At 60.5% G+C, this 25,083-nt stretch overlaps 2 protein-coding genes across 6 annotated transcripts; one reads left to right on the plus strand and one right to left on the minus strand.

Moving 5' to 3' along the window:
* The first annotated feature begins 26 nt into the window (after positions 1–26).
* Positions 27–2,824, plus strand: FREY1 (Frey regulator of sperm-oocyte fusion 1). Of its 2 annotated transcripts, XM_082627282.1 has the most exons (4): positions 27–1,088; positions 1,274–1,347; positions 1,565–1,661; positions 2,759–2,824. In XM_082627282.1, exons 1-4 carry the CDS (start codon positions 745–747, stop codon positions 2,802–2,804), a joined length of 561 nt encoding a protein of 186 aa, XP_082483408.1. In that variant the 5' UTR covers positions 27–744; the 3' UTR covers positions 2,805–2,824. The 2 variants fall into 2 exon arrangements, with proteins under 2 accessions (XP_082483408.1, XP_082483409.1); XM_082627283.1 differs by lacking the exon at positions 2,759–2,824 and having other exon boundaries at positions 1,565–1,685.
* MAPK8IP1 (mitogen-activated protein kinase 8 interacting protein 1) lies at positions 1,690–22,605 on the minus strand. 4 transcript variants are annotated; one of them, XM_082627273.1, is made up of 13 exons: positions 22,334–22,602; positions 9,894–9,999; positions 8,884–8,922; positions 7,569–7,883; positions 5,933–6,014; positions 4,818–5,630; positions 4,576–4,651; positions 3,923–4,095; positions 3,580–3,689; positions 3,361–3,477; positions 3,196–3,266; positions 2,978–3,076; positions 1,693–2,617 (listed from the first exon to the last, which is right to left on the minus strand). In XM_082627273.1, the coding sequence occupies exons 1-13, from the start codon at positions 22,432–22,434 to the stop codon at positions 2,545–2,547; spliced, it is 2,175 nt and encodes a 724-aa protein (XP_082483399.1). In that variant the 5' UTR covers positions 22,435–22,602; the 3' UTR covers positions 1,693–2,544. The 4 variants fall into 4 exon arrangements, with proteins under 4 accessions (XP_082483397.1, XP_082483396.1, XP_082483399.1 ...); XM_082627272.1 differs by lacking the exon at positions 8,884–8,922 and having other exon boundaries at positions 1,694–2,617; positions 22,334–22,601; XM_082627271.1 differs by lacking the exon at positions 8,884–8,922 and having other exon boundaries at positions 1,690–2,617; positions 3,361–3,689; positions 22,334–22,605.
* Between the last annotated feature and the right edge of the window lie 2,478 nt (positions 22,606–25,083).

Below are 25,083 nucleotides of genomic sequence, written 5' to 3' on the forward strand. Positions count from 1 at the left end.
TGGGGGGGAACCTTGGTGGGGACAGAGGGTGCTGAGCAGGCTTGTGGGAGCCAGCTGTGTCCAGGACACAGAAAGGGAGGTGGTCAGTGGGAAGTCAGTGTGCGGCTTCGAAGGTGAGCCAGGTCCACACCACGTGAACAGGAGCCGGGCAGGAACCAGAGGGCCGCACGGCCTTGCTGCAGGCCTGTGAAGAGACTCGGTCTCCAGCCTACCGTCACGCTGCATTTATTCATTCAACAAGTGTTTACTGAGCACCCACGGGGTGTCAAGTACTGGGCTTCCTGTAGCCCCTGCCCTCGGGAAGCTTATGCTCGAGGCGACCAGGTCCCAGGCTTTGCCACCTAACCTGAAATCCCTGTCAGCCTCGGGGGTGGTGGCAGGGCCTGTGGTGTCCCGGGGCCAGGCTGTTCTAAGCTGCGGGGAGCGGTGTGGGGAAGGCCCTCAAAGCAGGCTCTGCTCAGTGGCCTGCTCTGGGCCCTTTAGCTGGCAGGACCTTCCTGGATTGTGGAGGCACGGGAGGGAGAGGTGGGGTGGTGGTGGGGGCGGGAGGAGGGGACGAGGCTGAGTGGGAGCGGTGGGGACTCCGGGTGGTGAGGCTTCAGTGACTGTGACCTCTGCTCAGGGCCTCCTGTGTGCCAGTCCCTAGGCACACACGTGTGTACCTTGCCTCACAGGTGAGGAAGCCGAGGCCCACAGAGATGAAGTGATGTGTCCGCCTAGCAAGAAGCGAGGTCAGGGTCCGAAATGAGGCCTGTGCCCGTAACCAGTGATGGCAGGAACACGGTGTGGTGTGGCCCGTGCGGGTCCATAGCCTCAGTAAAATCAAACCACCAACCTCAGCGCGGAGGTTTCCAGCCTAGCGCTGGTGCTGACCAGCCCGGAACGGGCTCCCTTTGTGAGGTGGCCCTGGGAGTTGGCAGCAGGTTCCGTCCTTCTGCCGGGGGAGGGGCGGGCAGAAGCCTGGAGCAGGGACCCAAGTCGAAGATGGTTCTCTCCACGCTGGGGGCTCTGTACCCCAGGGCCGCGCCGGGCCGCCGCCTCCTCAGCCTCATCCTGGCGGCTGCGCTCCTCCGCCCCGAGCCGCTAAGGTAACTCCTGGGGACATGAGGTCAGGGCTCGACACGGCCAGGGGCCTGGAAGGTGGGGACTCTGCAGTGTGGCCCCTTCCTGGCATAAGGGCCCACCCAGTCCCCACCCTGGCCCATTTCCCCCTCTGCTGGGAGGCGGTGGTTTGCCTTTGGGGCCAGGGCTGAGCACCCCACATCTCCCGCAGGCCTCAGCTATCTGTTCCTGAGGAATTTTCAGCCCCCCTGGAACTCTCGGAGCCACTTTCTGGCCTGGTGGACGGTAAGATCTCCTCCTTCCCCTACCCCTTCCCCTCCTCTGCCCCCAGCCCTACCTGGTGGGGGAGAGATGCCCTAGGAGAGGGCACCCAGGTCCAGCCTGAGGGCCTTCTTGTCCCAGACGGCATCTGCCTGGGGATGTCTTCAGTGGACACACAAGATTCTTCCTCCCACTCGTACCCTCTTCTCTCTCCCACTCACACCCTCTTCTCTCTCCTTAGACTACGGGGTGCGACCCAAGCACCCATGGCCACGAGGGCCTCGCCCCCTTCTCTCCCGGGCCCAGCAGCGCAAGCGGGACGGGCTGGACATGGCTGAGTATTACAATGCACACCTGTGACGGGAACCCCTTATAAAGCTATTCTGTGCAGCAACGGCTTGGGCTTTCCTGGGATGGAAACAAACTGGGCAAGGGAGGGGGTCCAAGGAGACAAGCAGATGAGACCCACTGCGGTCCCGACAGGAAATGGCACTTTAATAGTTGTGGCCAGCATAACAGGACTGAGATGGGGCTACCGCCGAAGCAGCCAAGGGGCCTGGTGGGCCCGGGCCGGGGCGGAAGCCGCCTTTTCCTGCTGAGGCGGGGCCCCGCTGTGGCGCTCTCCCTCCCTGTGAGGCCGCACCCCTGCCAGGGGCCGGCATGCCGGTGAGGCTGGTGGTAGGAGCCATCCAGAGGCCACACAAGTGACAGGGCTGGGGACAGGGACTGCACTCCTGCCTGCTGCCGTTTCCTTGCTGCAAAGCCCTCGGGAGGTGGCTGAGCTCAGGGCCCTTCAGTTGGGCTTGGGAGCTGGGGGCGGGGGTGGGCTGGGCACTCACAGGTGGCGTGAGCTTTGTAGAGGCTCGGAGGCCCTGGCAGGGAAAGTGAGGGAGGCCCAAGATGGGACAGAACCCTCCGCTCCGAGGATGGGCAACCTTCCTAGCCAGAGGCTTAATACCACCCCCCAGCCCCACTCCCTCCCAATCCCTGGGCAGCCCGCTCCGTCCTCCATAGATGAATCTGATCCCATATATTACGATAAACTGCATTTGCCTCTCCCCATAACCCCCACCCTCCCCACCCTCAGCCAGCAGCCCCCCACTTTCCCATCCTCTGGTAGTGGCAGGTGCCCCTCCTCAAGCAGTGCCATGTCCTGTCAGCAGCCAGCAGTCCTGGCGCTGGCCCCAGGGCCCAGGGGATGCAGAGGGCGAGGCAGCGCTGCTACTCCAGGTAGATATCTTCTGTGGGACAGGTGTACTCCACGAACTGCTTGTAGAACTGCTGGAACGCTCTCCTAGGAGGCAGGCAGACACACCAGAATGACTGGGGAGGAACAGGGTCTCGACCCAGGGTCTTCACACTGGAGCCTCGGGGTACCCGGATGGGGCTGCGCCTCCCCCAGCCAGAGCTGCTCAGCTCTGTTCTTTGCACACAGTGTTTCCTCAGTGAGATTTCAACTGAAGAAAGGGCCCAGCAACTAAGAAGTTTGGACCTCAAGACCACCCAGCCCTCTCTCCAGGCCACTGTGACCCAAGGACACCACGCCGAGCGCCGAGGAGGACTGAGGGATGCTGCCAAGCATAGGGAACGTGCTCGGGGCCTGAGACCGGGGCTGGCTACAGGGCTGGGTGTTTGGCAGGACACACACACATACCCCACGGATTCTGCCAGGGCTTTGGTGGATTCTTCAGACACAAAGACATGGCAGGCAAACCGGTGGTCAGCAGGGTGCTTGGTGATGAACCCAAAATACCTGTGGGAGGACAGCAGTCTGTCTGGGCAGGACGGGGACTCAGAACCCTCAGGCACACGCGTGGACCCACGCCCTGAACCACCACCCGCGCCTTGACCTCTTCCCCGTCGTGTTCTTACTTGTTGTTCTTTGGATGGTATCCGCAGAAAGAGATGTTTTTTAACTGGAAAAAGTGGCTACATTTATTCCCCTACAGGAGGGAGGAGAGAAGAGAGTGGTCATCAGCCTGCAGGGGCACAGGTTGGAGGTCTGGCGGGAGAGTGGGGCCAGGCCGGGGCAGTCACCTTGGCCTCCTGGGAGTCGTCAGCCTTGACACCTATCTTCACGCCCCGCACGCTGATCTCTAGGACGCAGCTGGAGGGCGGGTTAAAGTGCACGGTGAGCCGGCGGGTGGTGGCAATCTGTGGGTGACGGATGGGAACATCAGGTGCTGGGTGGCCCTCTCCCCAGGAGAGGATGGGGACCGGGCCGGGGGTGGGCACCCTCCCCAGCAGAGCAGGTACCTTTTGCATAGCAGCACAAAGGACATCATTGCCCTTGTGATAGGGAACCTGGACTGAGCCCAGGAACTTCACCCGGAACTGGTCCACCCAGTCGCTGTTTTTGGTCAGGGCTGGAAAGCAAGCGTGGAGTGAGGAGTGGCAGACCCAGCAGAGGATGCACCGCCCAGGGCTGCCCCGACTTGGCTGGGCCTCACTTTTCTCGATTGTGAAATGGACCTGAAGTCACCACTGCCCGGCCCCCTCCCTGGGTGGTTGAGATCTGAAGCACAGGTCCGCCCGGCAGCAAATGGGGGCAGGGCAGATGGGGGGCCCAGTGGCACCAGGTGGGGGGAAGGAACACTACCTGCCATATGTTCAGGCTCCTTGGTGACCTCGATGGCATAGTAGGCAGGAAAGATGCCCCGGGCACCCGTGCGCATGTTGTAGGCCTCATACCAGTAGTCCTCAGCCTGCAACTCCACCAGCAGAGGGTCATCCACTTCCAGCTCAAGTTCGTCTTCATGTCGAGGCACAAACCTGTCCCCAACAAGGGCCTGTGAGGAACCCACCACCCAGGCCCCTCCAGCCAGCCATCTACTCCCCACCCTGCTCTGGGGCCAGGGGGTTGCGTCGGCATCGCTGGTTCAATAAACGTTTGCACAGCGTCCCATGTGCCTGTCACTCCCCGGGGGTGGGGGGTGGGGGGGAGACCAAGGTCAATCAGACATGCATCTGCCGTGGAGGAACTCGCAGCCAAGGGAGCAAGTGACCAGGGCCACTGATAAACTGAGAGAGGTCACAGGAAGCGAGTATTTCCACATGGAGGAGGGTGAGGGGTAGTGGGTTTTGTGTGTGGTCAGGTGTCTCTGTTGGGCACCCTCCTGGGCCCCTGCCCTGGCCAGACGAGGTGCTCAGTCCTGGGCTCTGGGCAGCACAACACACTGCTCCGAAATCATCCACTCCGTCCCTGAGCTCCGAGTTCCTAGAGGGTGGACGCTGTCCACCTGGGGCTCCTACCGGAACACGGCCCGGTGGCTCTGTTCCTGCTCCTCCCCGTTGATGACGCAGGAGAAGAGCCCGAAGGACTCCGCACCTGTAGATGAGGGGGGCGGGCTAGGAGAGGGTGGTCCCGGATCCGGGTGAGGCTCGCGGGGCAGGCAGAGCGCTCGGTCCTAACGCCTTGAACCAGATGGACCTGAGGCCACCTCCCGGGGACACCCTCACCCCGGTCCCCACACGGCTCCCTGCTGCCGACTTACTGGAGGAGCGAGAGCGGCCGCTCATGAAGACGTTCAGGAACTTCTTGGAGAAGTGGACATCGGGTTCGTCGGGCGTGGAGTCCTCAGAGAGGCAGGCGGGGGGCCGAGGCCGGGGGGCCTCCTCGTACTCCTCCCCAATGGCCGACTCGTAGGGGGAGGAGGCAGAGGCGCAGTTGTCGTAGACGGTGGCCGAGTCGCTCTCGTCGCTGTAGTCGCCGAAGCATGGCCGCAGGCTCACCAGCTCCAGCTGTGCGTGCTCATCCACCACCAGCGTGTACTTGACCGAGTCGTAGGACAGGGCGCTGGTGTCCGAGCTCAACGAGGCCCGTGGAGGCGGTGGCGGCTCGCCCAGGCTCCCCCGCCATCCTCCACCTGGCAGCTCGGCCCGCTCAGGGGACGACAAGCAGTCGAAGCCCTCGTCCTCCTCGCTGATGGAGGGGTGTGGCCGCCCTGCAGTTGTGGGGTAAGCGGCAGGGTCTGGGTCGGAGCTGACCGACATCCGGCTCTCAGCTGGCGGCAGGAAGGCGGAGTTGGGCTCTGCAGGGTCTGGGGGCCTCTGCACTGGCGTCAGGTAGATCTCCTCGGTGGCCTCCAGCCGCACGTCCGCCTGGTAGTGGATGCGGTCTCGATGCGAATGGCCCCGGCCAGCCGGTGGGGCAGCAGGGGGGCCACCGGGAGGTGCCATCTGGGTGGCAGCGCTTCGGCGGCAAGGGCTCTCGGTGGAGGTGCCTCGATCCTTGGTGGGGGCGGGGCTGCTTGGGGGCGGCAGCTCATCGCTCAGGCAGATGTGCTCATGTGGAGGTGTCTGCTCCCCTGGAGAGCAGGCAGGGCAGTGCTGAAGGCAGGTGCCTCGCCCCTGACTCCGAGGCTACCTGCGCCCTCCACTCAGCATGTGGACACAGATACCAGGATAGAGCCTCCGGGACAGTAGGCCTACGGCAGGCTCTGAGGCCAGTCCTCTCACTCCAGCCACAGCCGACAGTGGCTGGGCCTGCTCAGGCCTATGGGACAGGCAGCTCACCTCTACCCAGCAGGCTGGAGACTGCTGGTTTGCTCTCTGCAGTGGGGACTGAGGGCACGTGGAGGTCCAGGTAAGGGAAAGGGTCGCGACTTACCTGTCTTCAGCGGTGAGGATGATCTCGACACCCGATCCTGCCAACTGTGCTTCTTGCCCAGGGAATTATTATTCAGTGTGTCCTGTGCAGGGAACAAAAGGCCCTTGTGACAGCAGCGCTCAGCAGTGCCCGGCACAGGGAGGCCCTGGCCCTGCCCCCATCAGGCCATCCCTAGGCCATTTGCTGCTCCCCCCACCCCTTAATACTTCCCAAGGGCCTCACCCCTAACCCTCTGGAGCAGGCGGAAAGGGTGGCAAGTCACAGCCCTCCCAGCCAGGGCTATTGGTGAGAGACAGACCACCCCCTTGGCTCAGGGAAGCTGGCCACCCCTCAGGGAGATGCTCTCATCAGCCTCAACAAAGGTGGTGATGGCCGGTGTGAATGGTGGTGAGTGGGGGGTGGAGGGGAGAAGCAAGAGCCATCCGGGGGCAGAGCCAGACCCCCAGTCTCAGACATGGAGGGTTTACAAGGAAGATGCCCACTTCCAGTCCAACTCCCCTGGAGCTCAGGAAGCTATGGCCTAGGGAAGGGGCAGGGACATGCTAGGAGAGCCAGGAGGAAGGCTCTCCCCAGCAGCTCCCCTGGCTTGGGGGACTGGGATGAATCATAGAAACGACGAATCCAGAACATGGTTTCCCCACCCCCCCAAGAGCACGTGACAGAGGAGTGACACATGTAGTTGTCAGAGGCCTCTTTCCTGGATCTCGGGGCCACTCACCCCACATTCTCAGCCCCCTGGGACCCCCTCCACGATGCCTACATACAATTCCCCCTGCACACAACTTAGCCCCCTCCCCTGAGGACGCACAGGCTCTCGCATGCATGAGTCTGGCTGCCAAAACCCACCCGAGAGGATCCTGGGAAAGGGACCGATCCTTTCCCTGCAGCCCCTGCACCCTCCACCAGCAGCCCCAGCTCCCTGAGCCGCTCCTCTGTACCTCTCCAGACTGGGCCTGGAAGACAATGGGCCGCAGCCGGCTCTCCCCCACCCTATTCAACCCTCCTTGGCATCCAGCCACCCAGTCCAGGGGCCCTAGGCCCCCAACTCAGCCAAGCAGCTCCACCTCCCATTTCTCTTCCCTGCCTTCTGGGAATCCCCAGCTGCCCACATTTCAAACTGGCTGCTGGTCCCCATCCCCAGCTCTTCACAATTTCCCATGACTTTCCCCCGACCCGACCACTTCACATGCCTTTTTCTTCAGGCCCCGCTTCTGCCCCACCTTCACCGGGAACCCCACACCCTTGCAACCCCTCAAAGCCCTGTTCTCTTACTTCCCTACTTCTCTCTTCACCCGCATCCTTCCACTGCGCCTCTCAGCCCTTTCATTCCTTCAGCCTCTCCTCTCAAGGCTCCAAACCCAGCCAGCCCCGCTCGGCCCCTCTCACTTAGGACAGACTCTACTTGCCCTCAGCGACCACCTCCCCAGGGACCTCCCCCGTGGGAAGCTACGGAAGGTGTCAGCAGGCCCGAGACTTCTCCCTCCTCCGAACTGGCAAGTGACTCTGCCGCAGCCCTTCCTGCTCCCCGGCCCGTCCGGGCCTAGACCCTGAGACGCCCGGCGCCCCGAAGACCTCCCGGGGCCCTGCCCCGGGGCACCGCCCCCTAAGCCCCGCCCCCAAGCCGCTAGCTCCTCACCTGAGACCGCGGCACCTGCGGGAAGAGGTTGAGCGTGGTGGGCCGCTTGGGCCGGTACGTGTCCCCGCCGCCCGGGCCCTGGCCCTGACCCTGGCCGCGGGGCGCCGTCTCCTGGTGGGGCTCCGCCTCAGGCGGGTCCGCTCCCGGCCGCCGCGCCGCACGCTCCTCCTCGTCCTCCTCTTCGTCGTCCTCAGCGCCGGGAGTGTCCCCCGCCGCGTCGATCAGGTCCATCTGCAGCATCTCGGCCTGCAGCCGGCTCCCCCCACCGCCGCCGCCGCCGCCACTGCCCCCAGACAGCAGCCCGGCGCGTGGGGGCTGCTCGGCGCGGACAGAGGGGCGTCAGGGGGCGGGGAAGGGGCGGGGCCAAAGGCCGCCGCGCACCGCCCCCCGCGCGGGCGAGTCCATTCCGCGGCCGCAAAGAGGGGGGCAGAGGGAACGGAGCAGGAGCCGCGAGAGGACCGTGCTCTCCCGCGCCTTCGAGAATGCGTGAGGCCGCCTCCTCCCCACGTCAGGCGGCGCCTTTTGCAGTCCACACTTCTCCCCTCCCCACGGTCCCCCCTTCCCGACTCTTTGCACCCTTCCGTTCCCTTGGCAACGGCCAGTGACCTCACCCGGGTAGTAAGCCGAGCCCAGAGTGAGGTCACCGCTGTTGCCATGGGGACGCAGGGTCGCCGAGGAGTTCGGGCCCCACAAGGGATGGGGACGGGGTTTTGAAGGGGGCAGGGAGGAAAACTGAGGAAACAGTCTCAGCCGGGAGGGCCTCAGTGCGGACAGGAGGACCTGAGCGCGACTGGAAGAGGGATGCTGAGGGAGAGGAGCAAGTGGCAGGCACCTGGACGAGGCAGTGGCATCCCCACCTTCCTCGGTCCTCAGGCTGAGGCCCCTCCAACCTGAGGTTTTCTCTCAGGCCAGCCTAACTTTGAGAGACCCGTTCAGGGCCCCGTTCTAGTTCCAGCTCTACCATTAACTCCCTGGCACCTTGGACAGATCCTCAGACTCTCCAATTCCCCCACCAGTTAACTGTCTCCCCGCTTCCCAGAGAGGTGAGGACTCACTGGCAAGAGTACCTGATGGCCCCCTGGAGCTTGTCTAAGGCCCCACAGGGTACGCCCCGAGCTAGTACTGCCTCAGGGTCCTGCTCGTTGCAAGGACCACCCTCTCCAAGGCTCTGCTTGTGCAAGTGGGAGTCCGGAACAGGGGTATGACCTTCGAGAAGCTTTGTTAGTCCAGAATCAGTGGCCTCTGCCTCCAGCCCTTCCTGGCCTGGCCAGAGGGTGGCAGGTTGGAGTACAGGGTACTGGAGGGTTAGCTCCACGCCTTGGTTTCCTCTTGCCTGGCAGAACTTACAGAATCTCTGGGGGCAAAAGGAGGTCAACATAGAGGCACCCCATCCCAGCTCACACGGCAGCTCTCCTTTGCTAACCATTCTGCCAACACCATGTCTACTTCGGCTACCCACCCTCCTGGGGGCTGAGAGAAGCTCTGGGCTCTGCAACCTAGCTCCACACTTGCCTTCCATCTATCTCCTGGCCCCTTCTTCCTGGGGGGTGGGGGTGGGAGGGAGGCCCAAGAGGGAGGGGATATAGGTATACATATAGCCGATTCACTTCATTGCACAGCAGAAACTAACACAACATTGTAAGGCAATCATACTCCAATTAAAAAAAGAAAAAAGACATAGAGGGATCCTTATCTGACTCAGTCTCTCCAGATGCTGGGGACCTCCTGGCAGGATTCAGAACTTTGGGAGCCGAGAGAACCATCTGTCCTATGACAAAGCCATGGGGCCCAAAGCAGCAGCAATGCTGGATTAACCTTCTAGAGGGACCTTTAGGACGGTGGGCCAGAGAGGGTCTTCGAGGCTGTGTGGTATGCTTGGTGCAATGGTAACCAAGGGAGTGCCCTGGCTCTTTTTTCCTGCCCCACATCACTGCAGATTCCACCAGACTCCACCCTGCTCGGCCTCAGCACCCCCGCCAAGGCAGCTTTGGAAAGGATTTAGGGTAGTCCTGAGGCTTCCCTTAATTCTGGCCCTAACTGCTGCTGTCCTAGGCCTCAAGTCTTCCTGCTCTCTCCCTTCTTGTGGGCAGTTGAAGGAGCTATCTCCTGCCTTAGCCCCTGGCAAAATCAATCAATAATTAATTAATTAAGAATCTGAGCACTCAAGATGTGCCAAGCACTGTACTGGATGTTTCCTGCATGTTATTTCATTTAATGAGGGTGCCACACAGACCCTGAAAGCCCCTCTAGATATGGGGACACCTTCAGTCCTGTCCCTACCCATCCTGCCACCCCACTCAGGGGCTCCCGAGAGCCCACCCTTACCCGTAAGGACAGGGTGTCTTTGCACTGCAGGCTGATGCCGCACTCATCGGTGATCTCGGAGAGGTCTTCATCCTCAAACTCCTCCAGGCTGATGTCATGGGTGAGCCTGGTGGGGACAAGAAGCCAAAGTTACCACTCAGGGGATTGCTGCCAGCGGGCGAGGCCCCCTGATGCCTCCCTAGTACCTCTTCCAAGGGGCAGCCCCTCGAAGGCAGATCACAACCCCCAGAGGATGGGACCTGGGGTCCACCTGTGCCAGGGCAAGGGGTACTGAATGGGCAGGGAAAGAGTTTTGGGCCCATGTCAAAAGGCAAGCCTCCTAGGGTGGCAGTGGAAGGGGGGGCTCCAGGTTACCCCAGCTCTTCCCAGCTGGGAATTGTCCACCCTGCTGCCAATCAGGAGGCCATGCCTAGAAGGCCCAGCTGGTCAGAGCCTTGGCTCTACCAGAGAAACGGCTCCCAGGGTCAAGGCAGGTGCCAAGGCCAGTTCACCCATGGAAGAGGCAGAGAGTTGAGAAGAGACTCCAAGGGATGCCTGGAGGGGGGCTCCCTGTGCACGGCAGTGACAAAACCCAAGGGGCTGGCAGAGGCCCCACCCCAGCCTCCGAGGAGTGCTCCATGTCCCCAGCCTCCGAGGAGTGCTCCATGTCCCCAGCCCAGGAAGTCCCACGCCTCGTAAGCCCTGGGAGCAAGTGCAGGGGAGTCTGGTGTCAGTCTAGTTTCAGCCTCTTCTAGGAGAGACCATGCCCCTGTTCTGTGTTCTTGGTCTCATCAATTCGAACACAAAATCCTCTTGCCTGGCATGTGGGCCCTGAACAGGAGGCTGCCCAGCTGGGGGCAGGGACAAGCTGGAGGTGTCCTGAACGCAGGAAGCAGATCAAAGCACTTCAGGAGGGAACGCTAACTGGCTGTGTTAGAACCCTCTCCACCCAGGCCAACCCTGGGCCCCAACCCCAGACTGCAGGACTGTGCCAGCCCCTGAGGTGCCTGCCGGTCCCCTCACCTGCTCAGCCCCAGCCCCGGGGACCCTGCCCGGTTTGGTGTGGGTGGGACATTGGGAGAATTCTGCTAATGAAGTTGGGGAGAATTCTGAGTCTTTTCTTCAGTAAGACCAAGAGACGGAGGCATAGAGAATGGAGACGCACTAGTCCAAGGTCACCCAGGAGAGGTGGGGGGCTCAGCCCCAGGGGGATCCTAGGAGGCCACACCCTCTGCCTCTCACCTCAACCAGACCAAACGGAGACCCGGAGCTCAATGGAGCTGCCCCAGTACTTCCCCTCCCCCACACCGGTCCCCAGACCCCTACCAGCTCTCCCACTGGTCCTCCAACCAGCTGTCATTGTCTGGGCTGGAATCCATCTTCAGCACCAGCTGCATGGACAGCCCAGCCCGGCTGGGGGGCTGCGGGGTCCCGGGGCCGCCCTCTCATGCCCAGAAGGGTGGAGGTGCCAGGGCTCGGGGCAGGGCTGGGGCCTCGGGCCTCCACCGCCTGGGCCTGCCTTTCTGAGTCCAGCCCGCTGCAGAAGGCTGGGGAGCTCATTAAAAATAGATGGGCTGGGAGAAGAGGCAGCGGCTGCCGACCCGGCCCCGGTCCCAGCTCTTCCCAGCCAACCCTCAGCTGCAGGCAGCTTCCTCCCCTGGCCCTTCGCGCTGCCGCTGCCGTCAGCCTCCCCCCGCCCCCCTCCCCCCGCCGCGGGATCAGGTTACTGCAATCGATGCCACGGCTCCACCTGCCCTTCCAATGCCCCTGTCGGGGGCTGGGGTGGCCCCCCTCCCTGGCCCAGGCTTGTAAGCAGACGGCAGAAATCTGGGATGTTTCCCCGCAAAAGCCAGCCCCTGATCTGCCTTAAAGGGCCAGCACCACAATTAGGGCTCCTGGTAGCAAGATGGAGGGGCTTCCAAAATCCTCCACAAATGGACGCCCCATCCGCACAGCTATTCGCACCCCCATACCTCATCAGGGAGGTTTCTGTGGGCCCAGGCAGCCTTCACACAGTGCTGCCTGGGGTGGGTCTGGGCTGCCTCTATTGCCCACCTAGATGCCCCCTCCCCAGGGCTCCATCCTTCAGTACCCATCCAGGAAGTGCCTGTGGGCACCGGAGGCGCCACAGCCAGGGCCAAGGCCAGATCATATGTGGATATCTCACAGCAGGGCAGGAAAGGCAGCTTGGGAGCTAATGAGCCTCCTGGCACTGCGGGGTGTTGTGGCGCAAGCAGAAGCTGGAAGGTCCCTGGAGAAACAGCGGTGTGGTGGGGGGGGGCCGAGCTGGATGGACATTGTGCTCTTTAAGGCCTCTCCTGACCTGGAGCCCGAGGGTGGCAGGTTCCCAGGGCTGGGGGAGGGTGTGGTGTGGAAGTAGGGGTAGGGTGGGGAGGACAGCCCAGCCCAGAAGCCAGAGCAGCCCTGCTCAGTCTGGCACAGGGCGGTATCTCTGGCCCTGGGATGAGAACCCAGTGGCGGGCACTAAGCAAATGGTTAATATACACACTGGCTGCCTGGCCAGTCACAGAGAAGTCACTCCTGGGACTCAGTCAGCACCAGGCAGCTGCAGGACCACTGGGTGTCTAACCCGGAGGTGCCCTCAGACACCCCCTGCTCTGCCGGTGACCTCTGCACACATCTGCATCTCCTCGTCCTCACAGCCCAGCCTGGTCTAGCTCCTGCCTCTGCAGTCCCAGACCTCCGTGCTGGCCTGCCTGCCTCAGTTTCCCCATGCCAGCACCGTCCCACCCCACCTGCCACTATCAGGAGGAGCTGTCCGAAATGCCACCCTTTCGCCCCCCACTCAAAACCCTCCAAGATTCCCTGCTAGTGGCCGACTCCTTGGCCTGGCATTCAAGATCTGCAGCTCTGAGCGTGACTGCCTGCCTCTGGCACCCGCCTCCCCAGTGTCTAACCCAGCGCTTGGATGGAGCACATGGCAGGCTCTCAACCTGTGCTTGTTGGTAGAAGGCTCAGTTAAGCCTGCTCCTCCAGGAAGCCCTCCTGGCCCCCTGTGTCAGTGCCTTACAGCCCTCTGGGCAGCACTCACTGGTCCCCTGTCATTCCCCTTGCTTGTGATTGGCGTCACCCTCTGCGTGGAGGCGAGGCAGTGCTGGGGAGCAGACAGGACGAGGCCTGCATCAGACGCCCTCCCTCCCCTCCCAGGAGGCTCCAAAGGTAGATGGAGCTCACACCCTGCCCCCACCCTGCACCCAGCCGGTGGTGAATAAAGGTCCCCTCCCTCCCAGTGAGGTCTGGAGGGCAGAGCTGGTGAGGTCATCTTGCATACACCAGGCACCCACTGCGTGTCTGCTACATGTCCGTCAAGGACAACCTCAGCCCCCACGGGCTCCTCTCAGACCAAAGTGTTCAGGGCAGACCTGCAGGGTCTGGCTTGGACCTGGGCTGGGGCTTCTCAGCTCATCTCTACACACATGATCTCAGCATCACCCGATATTCCCACTTCCTGGGACAGCAGGTCTGGGGGCAGGCAGGGACCGCTGTATCAGCTGTTATCAGATGAGGAATGAGGTTAACTGAGGGCAGTGGTGGAAAGAGCACTGCGCTGGGGCTCAAAAGCCTGCACTTGGGGCTTCCCTGGTGGTCCAGCGGTTAGGACTCTGAGTTTCCACTGCAGGGGGCATGGGTTCGATCCCTGGCTGGGGAACTAGGATTCTGCATGCAAGCGCGGCACAGCCAAAAAAAAAAAAAAAAAAAAAAAAAAAGGCAGCCTGCACTTGATCCCTGGCTCTGATGGGGTGGGTTAAGGGAGCTCCTTAATCTTATTTTTTTCTCATAAGCCAGGCAAGATGGTAGAATGGCCGCCATATCAGGCTCAGAGGCAGGAGGCCTGAGATCAAATCCTGATTCCTTCGCTTATGAGAAGCAGCCGCCCCGTCTCCTGAGCAGCTGCTGTGCCCTGGCCACCAATCTTCTTTATGCTCTGCATCTCCCTTCATCCTCACTCCAGCCTTGGAAGAGGGTTTTTATTCTGTCCATTTTACAGATGAGGAGCACTAAGGCTCCGACTTAAGATGCCATAGGTCTGCAGTTTCCCCATATATAAAATGAGCCCTCCCCATATCTGGGTGCTGGTAAACTTAACTGAGTGCAGTGTTTGTGAATTGCAAGGTGCTGTCAGGAGGTCACAACCAAGGATCAAGAGGCTTTACTGATTATGGAGTCCCCTTTGCAAGTCATACTCCCCCCACCTCCCATCCCCCAGCCCCAGCCCCAGCCCTAGCCCTGCCCTTTCCTCCTGCTTTTCCAGACACCAGGTGTTCTGGGTCTCTCAGCCGAAGCCCTAGGATACCCTTCATGGAGGGAAAACTAAACAGACCCTTGGTCCCTCCAAGCTCAAGAAGGGCAACTATGAGGAGGAAGGAAAAGATGGAAAGGAAGAGGGAGGAGGGGAGGGAAGGAAGGAAGGAAGGAAGGAAGGAGGGAGGTTCCCTCCTGAACCCACTGATCCACCTTCCCCATAGAGACCTGAGCCCTGAGCACCACGAGGCCACCTCTAGATCTGGAGACCCCAGCCCTTTGGAGGCAGCCGCTGCTGATCAATCAGACCTGCTTGCCCATTCCGGTGAGATGGTTCCTGAGGTCTCATCCACATTAGCATTTGGCGACTCGATGCCATGGGTTTGGTCTCTGGAGACCGCCCTGACCTTTGGCGTCTATCTTTATGTTCCAGGCCCCCTCTTCCGCGTTACCCTCATCGCCTCCCACTCCGGTGCCCCAGTGCCTTCCTCTGGCCGAGCTGGCCCCTCACTGCATTCTGAACATGCCATCCTCAGGCTCCCCTTCCCTGAGCCGAGCTCCCCTAAAGGAACAGACAAGCCTCTGGTGTTCCGATGTCCACGTCATGGCCTTTTCCCTTGCCATGTGCTGTCACATTTCCCTGTTCGCCTCGTCCCACCTACAGCAGCTCTTTCTAATCTGCTGTTTCAACCCAGTAGTAGGTGGAGTCAGAGGTGCGTGCGGAAGTGAGGGTTAAGTGGTAAAGTGCTGAGGCTTTAGCTGAGCAAGGCCAATCAGAGCCAGGCATCTGGTTGCTCAGAGGCCATTCTTGACTTCCTGTCCCTGGTTCTCCTCCTGGAGTGAGGTAAGGATGCCAGCTGAGTGACCTTGGGTCCTGACCATGGTGTCTCACGGGCCCCTCTCATGACAGGGGGCATCTGTGGTCCAAGCGTCCAGCCTGTCTCTCTGTTGCCTTCTGAGTGCTGAGCAGAGCTGCCCAGTGGGCTCTCGGACACGTGCCCAGGCTGCCCTACTCTAAGCAGCTTCCTCACTTCCCTCAGGCTCCCCTACAGGCCATTCTCTGAGGGGCCACCAAAACCAACATTTGGGTCTTCCCTGGTGGCGCAGTGGTTGAGAGTCCGCCTGCCGATGCAGGGGACATGGGTTCGTGCCCCGGTCCGGGAAGATCCCACATGCCGCGGAGCGGGTGGGTCCGTGAGCCATGGCCGCTGAGCCTGCGCGTCCGGAGCCTGTGCTCCTCAACGGGAGAGGCCACAGCAGTGAGTGGCCCGCGTACAGCAGAAAAAAAACAAAAAAACCCCCCAAAAACCAACATTTGAAATGCAAATCTGTTCTTGTCACCCCTCCCCAGCTCAGAAAGCTAACAGCTTCCCCCAACCCTTAGGGAAAGGGGCCAAAATTCTCACTTGTGGCCCCTCCTTTCCCCTCTGGCCTAGATCATTGCCCACCCCCCTCAACCGAAGAGCCCTGCTATGGGCTGGGTCCCTCTTGCTGGTGTCCTGGGTCACTGTAATTTTACCTTTGGGCTCTGCAACCAGTGGTGGTCTCCCCTTGGAGGCAGTCCATCCCTGAGGGCAGGATCGTGTCTCTCTTGACCAACAATGGGTGGTGCCTGATACGACAGGTACTTAATGAACGTTGTTGAATGAATGCACCGCTGGTGTCCCCAGGTCTTTCTAGATTTCGCCCTTGGAAATCTTTATGTCAGTTCCCCTTTCAGCTCAACTTCCTGTGTCCCCACCCCTCACCTGCATCAGAGTCTGCGGTGGGATGTGGAGGCCTCGGGGAAGGTGGCACTGGCTGGAATGGGGGCGAGCCAGGCCCAGCGTCATCCTCAGAGCCCTCTCTCCATCCCACCCCCGGCTCTGGGTGGACCTTGGGGTCAGGCTGGGTTTGTTCCTCTGGTCTGGAATTCCCTTCTCAACTGTGTCCACACTGAGGTCATCTTCACTGAAAACTGAAACCAACCCATGAAACAAGTCTCAGGAGAAAACCCTTACTTGGGGTTATCATGTGTCTCATCTGTTTAAACACCGTGGTGTTGATATGGAGCAAGAACCCTGGGATCTGGTGACCCAACTTTCAGGAAACTATCCTGAGAAAATAATCCCACCCAGGGAAAGACCTTTATACACAAGGATGTGTGTCCTGGTAACGGCAAACAGCAGAGGGAGTAGAACTCTCCTTTGGGATGAACGTTATGAAGTCTGTGGACTGGGTCTTCCCTGGTAGTCCAGTGGTTAAGAATCCGGCTTCCAATGCAGGGGACGCGGGTTCGATCCCTGGTTGGGGAACTAAGATCCCACATGCCGCAGGGCAGCTAAGCCCGCGAGCCGCAATTACTGAGCCCGCGCGTCACAACTGAGACCCGACGCAGCCAAATAAATAAATAAAGTCTGTGTATTAATGTAGAAAATGGCAACTAATGCAACGAGCAGAAGACAGAACGTGTCACCTTATGGCTCCACGTGATGATTCACACGCAGGAAGAAACACTGAGAAAACACGGCTGTGAGATGTGCTGGGATCTGGGGGTCTCCTCTCCTAGTCCTCGCTGGGTCACACCTCCCACCAGCCGCCTCCCGGGCCTGGCTCTGGCCCTCACAGAGCTGGGTTTCCTGAGGGCATGCGACCCAAGGCCCTGTACGCTGTAGGCACTAAATAAATGCCTACTAGAGGCAGTGCCGGTTGACCCAGGCCCCGGGTGTTCCAAGAGACCATCTGGGGCCGGATGAGGCAAGGTCCACGGTCGATGCTCCTAGAGATTTCCTGAACGAATCCAAGAGCGGGGTCAGGGGCCAGAGATGGCACCCAGGATGGGCAAGAGCCCCGGGAGTGGGGACGGGGCCAGGGAACCAACCTGTGGGATCCACTGGGGCCCCAGGGATCCAGAGACCAAATGTAAGGCTCTGACATCCAAGAAGGGGGGTTGAAACCCTGCCCTGGCCGCAGCCGCTGTGTGAGGCGAGTCCACATTCTGTCCCTGAACTGGAGGTTCATCGCAGCTGGCCGGGGCACTGCCCGGGGCCTGGGGCTGGGGCGCAGTGGCCGCGGCAGCCGCAGCTCTTCATCTCCCCCACCCCAAAACGGGACTGGCCCCCCGCCTCACCCTTCTCTCTGTCTCTCTGGGTGTGACGCTCTCCCTGAGGCTTCAGGCCATGGCACGCTCTCTAAGTGGAGACTCCCAGGGTCTTTGGCCCCAGCCCCATCCTCTCCTTTGAGCTCCAGACCCCAAACCAACTGCCTGCTTGAACCCTCCAATTGGCTCCCCCAGTGATCGCCAAGCTCAGATTCAGCAGGCCTCCGAGTGACGTCACCACCCCGCCCGCCAAACCTCTCACCTCCTGCAAGGCACCCCCTCCCTCGGGACCTAGCATCATCCTGGACTCCTGTCTCTCCTCCCCCCTCACACCAGGTCCCTCAAAAGTGGGTTAAGCTACCCTCTGAATCTCCCTTACATCCTCCCCTGTTCCTCCTCCTCACCCACAGGATGGCCAGTCTCCCAGCAGTCTCCCAGCAGTCTCCCAGCCTCCCTGTCCACTCTCTACCTGGCAGCTGAGATACCATCTTTTTTTAAAATTAATTTATTTTTGGCTGCACTGGTTCTTTGTTGCTGGGCGTGGGCTTTCTCTAGTTGCGGCAAGCGGGGGCTACTCTTCGTTGCAGTGCACGGGTTTCTCATTGCAGTGGCTTCTCTTGTTGCGGAGCACGGGCTCTAGGCACGTGGGCTTCAGTAGTTGTGGCGCATGGGCTCAGTAGTTGTGGCTTGCGGGCTCTAGAGCGCAGGCTCAGTAGTTGTGGCACACAGGCTTAGTTGCTCCGTGGCATGTGGGATCTTCCCGGACCAGGGCTCGAACCCGTGTCCCCTGCATTGGCAGGGGGATTCTTGACCACTGCGCCACCAGGGAAGCCCCCGAGATACCATCTGATGCCATCATTCCCTGGACCTCTGCTGGCTGCCGCTGCTTGCAGGTGCACAGGCCAGGGTCCCAACACGACCTTCGCGTTCCTGCACGCCCTCTCTCAGCACTTGTGCAAGACCAGGCGTCACACACCCTGCTGGCTCGCTCCTGCCTTGAGCCCTCCGCCCGGGCTGCTCCCTCCCTCTTCTCTTCCCACTTCACCCTTCCTCCTCTTGGGTGACACTGACTCGCCCACCAGGCCTGGGCGGAGCTGACCCTTCCCTGACCCAGGGCTCCTCCAGGCCCCTGACCTGAGTCACAGCACACCTACCGCCTGTCTGGTAAGGCCTTGTCTGTCTGTCTTTCTGACTACACTGACCACACATCTGCACGACGGGCCAGGCCCCTGTCAGTGGCTCTGGAGTGTCTCAGTGCGCCTGGCAAAGTGCAAGCACTTGTAGGTTTTTCAGGGGGCTGTGCTGCACGGCTTATGGGATTTTAGTTCCCTGACCAGGGATCGAACCCAGGCCCTCGGCAATGAGAGCACGGAGTCCTAACCACTGGACGGCCACGGAATTCCCACAAGTACTTATTGAATGAACGAAGGAACGCTGAGTGCATAGCACCTTGTGAAGAGGTGAGTAGGGAGGGCCCTTGTCTCTCACCCCCCAGGCGGTGTGGAGGCAAGAACACCACCGCCACGCAAGGAGTCCTGAGGCCCAGTGCTGCCCCAGCTCTGCTGCAACTTGCTGTTGTGTGTTCTCGGGAAGCCACTCACCCTCTCTGTCTCCTTCTAAGTAAAAGGGGAGGAGGATGGGCTGGATGAGGTGACCTCTAAGGTCCTTCTCACCCGCGCTCCCCTCCCACACACCCAGGGCAGCGGCTCACTTTACTCCCCACGAGCCTCCCATGTGGGCTGTCCCACTGTCCCCCTCCTACGTCCCACTGTCCCCCTCCTACGTCCCACCACCCAGCTCAAGGCATCCGTTGCTAAGTTTCTAAATTCTTTCACAGAATTTCCTTAAAATGAACATGTATCACTTTCATGTTCAATTTTCTTTTATTATTTTGTAAGTTACAGAAGTAACCTATGCTGGTGGTAAGAATAAGAAGTCAAAAAATACAGAAGTATGTGAAGTAAGTGAAAAATCCCTCTCCCGACACCAGAGCCAAAGGTAACTACTAGTAACTGGTTGGAGCATTTCTACAATCAGGAAAAAAAAAAAAAAAGGACATGTTTATTTAAACCAACTATCAACGAACAAACGCTCGCCACCCTCCCAAATCCACACCATGCGTCCCCCTCCACAAACTCTCCTCCGTTGTTCTTACTCCAGGCCCTCTCTTTCCAGGGTGGCTCTGAACTCAGACTGCGTTCAAACCCCAGCTCTGCCACTTATCTAACCTCTTCGTGCCTCAGTTTCTTCATCTGCAAAGTGGGGATAACAATAACACTCTGTTTACGTGGTTCTGGGCAGGACTAGACGCTCTTGCACAGAAAGTGCTTAGATTGGCAGCTGGGCAAAGGGAGGGCCTCCCAAAGCGGCGGCGGCGTTTACGGCATTATTCTCTGACAGTGTGCACTGTTCTCCTCTGAACTCTCCAATTTTATCTTGAATTAAATAAGAAACCACTAGGGCCTCCCTGGTGGCGCAGTGGTTGAGAGTCCGCCTGCCGATGCAGGGGATACGGGTTCGTGCCCCGGTCTGGGAGGATCCCATATGCCGCGGAGCGGCTGGGCCCGTGAGCCATGGCCGCTGGGCCTGCGCATCCGGAGCCTGTGCTCTGCAACGGGAGAGGCCACAACAGTGAGAGGCCCGCATACCGCAAAAAGAAAAAAAAAAAAAAAAAAAAAAATAAGAAACCACTAAGGCATTATTGGGCACCTACTCTGTGCTGGGCATTGGGCAAACCAAAGTTTAGGTATTGACTCCTTTTGCCTTCTGGAAGCTGACAGCGGTGCTGGGGGCACGCGCGCGCACGCACACACACACATACACAATAATAACAACAATAAGAACAGCCGTACGTGAACGCAGCTCTTCACAGCCCTTGAAACACTCAGCACGTGTTGTCTCATCCAAGTCTTAGGACCGCCCTGAGCAGGGGCCAAAGTCGGCGTCATGGAGGAGAAACAGAGACTCAGGCCGTTCAGCACCCACTCCTGGCACGCGGCTAAGAGGACGGAGCCAGGATTGAAACCCAGGCCAGAGCCACAGGAGAGCGGTCCCCACCAGGGGTTACACCAGCCGGTCTGAGAACTGTGAGAGGCGGGACGGGGAGCCGGCGCGGCGGGCCCTGAGGGGCCCGAGACACTGCCCTTATTATTCCCACGCGCGGCCAGGCCGAGGTGTCCTGGAGGCCGGCCCACGCCTCGGCCTTGGCGTACTGCCACTCTCGCCCACCGGGCCAGGGCTGGACACACTCACTGGCTGACCCGCCTGGTCAGCTCCTCTCCCTAAGGCGTCCATGGTAACCTGCCTGCCAGGGGTGGGGCGGAACGGAAAGCACTGTCACCTGGGGATGGGGTAGCCGGTAGGGGAAGCCAAGCTGTCCTCTGGGCCAGAGGCAGGGCCTGGAGGTAGAGTGGAGTGAACATGCAGACCCCGGTTCCAGTGCAGCCTCAGGCTCTGACCCCCTTGGGGTCCTCGGGCAAGCCACCCTGCCTTCCTGAACCTCAGTCTCCTCATCTATAAAATGGGCGGGCCCATGCCCATGCCCAGGGTGGTTGTGAGGGTGACCTGAGCCAACACAGGGAACACGCTTTGAGCCGTAATGAGCAATCTAAATGCCCGCTGGTGTGGAGGGCTGACACTTGTTGAGCGCCCACTTTGATGTACATTAAGGAATCAATATTAATTAGCTCACCTAACAGATGGGATTCAGAAAAGACAAGAAGCTGCCCAGGTCACACAGCTAGAAAGTGGTGCAGCTAGGATTTGAAGCCAGGCCTGTCTAAGCTCAATGCTCTCCCACCACAGAGGGGTCTCCTGGAAGGGAGGCAGCGTTTGCGTCGAGGTGGTGTTTCATGTCAGTGGGGTCAGTCTCAGACCTGTCGAGGCGGTGTTTCATGTCAGTGGGGTCAGTCTCAGACCTCAGCCCCCTTACTCTGAGGCACTAACCCCAAAGCCCCCGGCCCTGGTGCCTTCAGGCTTGGCCTCCTCCATCTGGTCCCCTCCCTCTGGTCTCTTCCAGCTCAGCTCAGGGCCTTGGGGGAGGTTTCTAGTCCTGATGATGCCATTAGAGATTCCCAGGGGTCCCCGCCCACCTGAGGGCCGGGGAGCCAGCAACCCCTTGCTCTGAAGAGGGGCTGGCGCCAGAGCCCAGATGGGGCCTGGCTGGGGTGGGGGCCCCAGGAGAAGGGAAGGCGCCAGCTCATTAGCTGGAGAAACAATGGGGAATGCCTAGTTCTCTTTCTCGGAGGCTCTGGAGCAGTGACACCCTCCTCTTCCTCCTCTCCAACCGGCCGGGTTAGGAGGGAGGGACGTTCACCCCTTCTCCCACAACACCCTCTGCCACTCTCTGAACTCCACCTCCCAACTGCTTAACACCAGATGGGGGCAGGGAGAGAGGTGAAGGAGGAGCTCAGATCGGGGTCCTGGGTAGCTACCCCAGCAGGAACCATCCCACCAATACCCCTGGCTACTCCTGGGTGCTCCAAACCAGACTCCCTCTCTCCCACAGCCGGGCCTAGGATCTCGGGGTTGGGCCTTCTGCACCTGCACACACCTGACCAGGTCAGGGCTTGCCCCAGTCCACGGAGGGTCCTGGCCACGCCAGGCCTGGGAGTTGGGCCCCTCTGGCCAGGCAGGACTGGGGGAGGGGCCTACGACTCCCTCCTTCCTGCACCAAGGCTGTCGGTCGCCCCAAGAAACTGGGACCCGCGGGGCACCCCGGCCTGCTCTCATCTCTATTCAGAAGCCTTCTGACTGGGCACAGGCAAAGCCCCAGACGGCCTGCCTCCTCCGGGATCTCAACGCACACGCCAGGCCTCGCCGCAGCCCAACGTCGGGGAGAAGGCGGCCTCCGCGCCCACTCCTCCAATTCCAGCTCACGATCTCCTCGCCTAGGACGCGGAATGGCGGAGGCAGCCGCACCACGGATATGCAGCGGCCATCAGTCTGGACCTGAGGCTGAGGGGGGGCTCTGGGGGCTCTGTCTCGGGAAGAGACCCCATCCCCACACCGCCCTCTCGTTCCGGGGTCTGGGGTGTGTGAGCTGGGGGCGCGGGGGTGAGGGAGCCCGGGCAGGTCAATCCTGGCCGAAGGGCGGGTCGCGGCGGCCGGAGTTTCTCACCTGAAATTGGGCGGCGACGCGATGTGCAGCCCCAGGAACGGGGAGGCGGCAGGCGGGGACGCGGCCCCCCCGCCCAGGCCGCCGCTCTCTCGCTCCGCCATTCTCCCGCACAGCCCTGGCCATCCGGGCGGAGCGCGGCGCGGAGGCGGCGGCGGCGGCGGAGGGGAAGGAGGCGGGGGCGCGACGAGAGGCCGCCGCCGCGGGTGAAGGGCTGGGGAGGGAGCGGCGGGCGCACCTGCGCAGGGCAGGGCGCAGTTCCAGACCGCGCAGCGCTCTCGGGACTGGCGCGAGCGCCACCGCGCGCGCCCCCGGGTTCCGTGCCGGGGGCTCGTGCGCCCCGCCCCCTGCCCCGCGAGCTCCGCCCCCCGCGCGCGCTCTCCAAGGTGCTGAAGTCGCCGCCCCGCGGTCCCCGGGTTTGGCCCAGCCCCGCCCTAAATCCCACGCCGTCTCCTCTGCCCAGTTCCTCCTCCCTCAAAGCCCTCCGTGCCCATGCGGGCTCTGCTCCTCGGGGTGGGCCTAGCGCCTGGGTATCGAATAACTAACTAATGGTGGGTCCCTGGTCCCTAGGACCCTAGTTGACCCCCTCGCTGCAGGCGAAGAGGGCAGTCAGGAAATGAGGGTCATGGAGGAAGGCGGAGAAAGGCGAGTGGCTGTTGGGAGTTGGCTCCTAGAGCAGACAGATTTGGAGTCAGGTGGTGTGAAATCACAGCCTGGCTCTCCAAGTGAATAGGTGGTGTGGCCTTGTATTAGTGACAAGAGTCCTAAGGTTTGATTTTTCTCATCTGTGAAATGGGGAGAATAATGGTCCATCTCACGGTTGTGAAGATGAAATGTAATACAAATGTGTTGTCACTGGAGGCTGGGAACGCCCCACCTCCAGCTGGGAACCAGGGCTAACCCCACCCTGTCCCCTTACCTTGAGGGGACCCCCTGTCCCAAGAACTCGCCCCAGAGTGTCTCCTCAATAAAGATTGTCTCAAGCCCCCCTTCAGCCCCAAACACCTCTAATGCTGAATTGAACCCTTCCTTTTGGCTTCTATCAGCTTCTCCTCCGTGTGTCAGGACTTTCTTGCTTTCTCCCTCTCATTTAGCGGCTCAGTTGCATTTCCTGTCGAGCACCCCCTCTGTGCACCCAGATGCCCCAAAGCCAGCTTCTCACATTCTCAGACTTGGGGCCTGTCCTCCTGCCGCCACAGTTGACTTCTTGGGATTTTTCCGGTGGTTTTCCTGCTCCCCCCAGCACCTCTGCCCCTGCTAGGTTTGGGCCATGGTTCCTCCTGGTCTTCTCTCCCCTAAGAGGACTAAGCCTGTGAACTCTTTCATGGAGCATGAACTTCTGGATACTCAGGCTGCTGGCCACGGCGAGGCCCCCAGCTTTGGTGGGTCATGGAGCCTCTGGCCAATCCTCACTGGCTTGTCTGGCCAGCTGAGAGAACACAGAGGTCCTGTCCTTCTGAACAAGGGGCAGAGCAAACTGCTTCACAGCTGTGGAATCCTATTTGCGAATCTAGACTGCCCACTGGTTGTGCCACCCGGTGGCACGACCCTTCGATTAGCACCCAGAAAGGAGAGGCAGGCACCTGCCCCACAGCAACCAATCCCCGAGCTCCAGCCCTGAGAACATTTCAATACTTAGAGCCGAAGGCCTTGGCTGCCTCTCTTCTCCCTGCCCCTGGGCCCAGAGGGGACACTTTACCTTTCCTGTTTTGGCTCAGGCTCCTTTCACTACACCCAGATGGTAACCACCTGCTGCTATGGTGCTGACTTTTCCTCCCAGGAAAGCAATTTTGCCATAGTGGCTAATAATTGTTCCTTAGAGTGTGTGCTTCTCTACTAGGAAGCCTCATCAGGTCAGGAGCGTGTGCACGCACGGGTGTGTGTGTGTGTGTGTGTAGGAAAACTCCATCTTCCAGAATCTTTTGCTCAAGAACAAAGGTATCTTAGCTTCCATGGCCAAACCAAAGCCACATTAGAGAGAAGCCAGGAGAAGGGAGAGAGGGAAGGCCAGGCCCAGGTGTCAATGGGAATGGGGCCATCAGGAGCTTCAAAGCAGAGCTGAGAATTAGACGCGTCCCAGGGTCAAGTTCCTCCTTTTCCCCTTGCTCACTCTGTGCAAGGCAGCTTGTGATTTTCTTGGCCTGGCCCGAGCCCCATCCCACAGGAATTTGGGGTGTGGGCTAACAAAGCTCTCATGTCCAGTGGTCCAAGACTAGACACCCTCACAGGAAAGCCCACGCGCACCGTAGAGAGGGGCCGCTCTGGCCAGATGGCATGAGACAAAGTCAGCATCCAGGCTCTGGGCTTGTCTGTGGGCAGATCTGACTACGTGGCCAGAGCCAGAGGGCTTGCATCCCCTCTGCACCAAGCAGTTGCAACTTACATGGCTGAGTTGAGGTAAAGAATGGATTGAGGGCCTGGAGGGGGCCCTGCCATTGACTGATCCCTAGCCTGGGGGGGTTTAAGTGGGCCAAGAGGCTGGGTCACTGCCGAACAGCACTCAGGAACCTCATCCTGGCCCTGGCGTGCTCTGTACCATTATGGCCGACTGACCTCCAACTCTGACCAAGCTCTTGAGTCTAGACCACTAGTTGCTCAACTAGGCGCCTCCCTGACCCTCCGTCTCCCATCCACTCCTCCCTGCCACCTCCAAGGCGGGCGAGAGGCTCCTGGTTCAGCAGAACCAAGACGGTCTGGCCTAAGGCTTCACGCGGGCTAAGTCCCACTGCCTCCCAGTCCCCAGACCTCCCGCA

This window comes from Mesoplodon mirus (genome assembly GCF_964341445.2).
Source record: "Mesoplodon mirus genome assembly, chromosome: 7".
Classification (NCBI taxonomy): Eukaryota; Metazoa; Chordata; class Mammalia; order Artiodactyla; family Ziphiidae; genus Mesoplodon; species Mesoplodon mirus.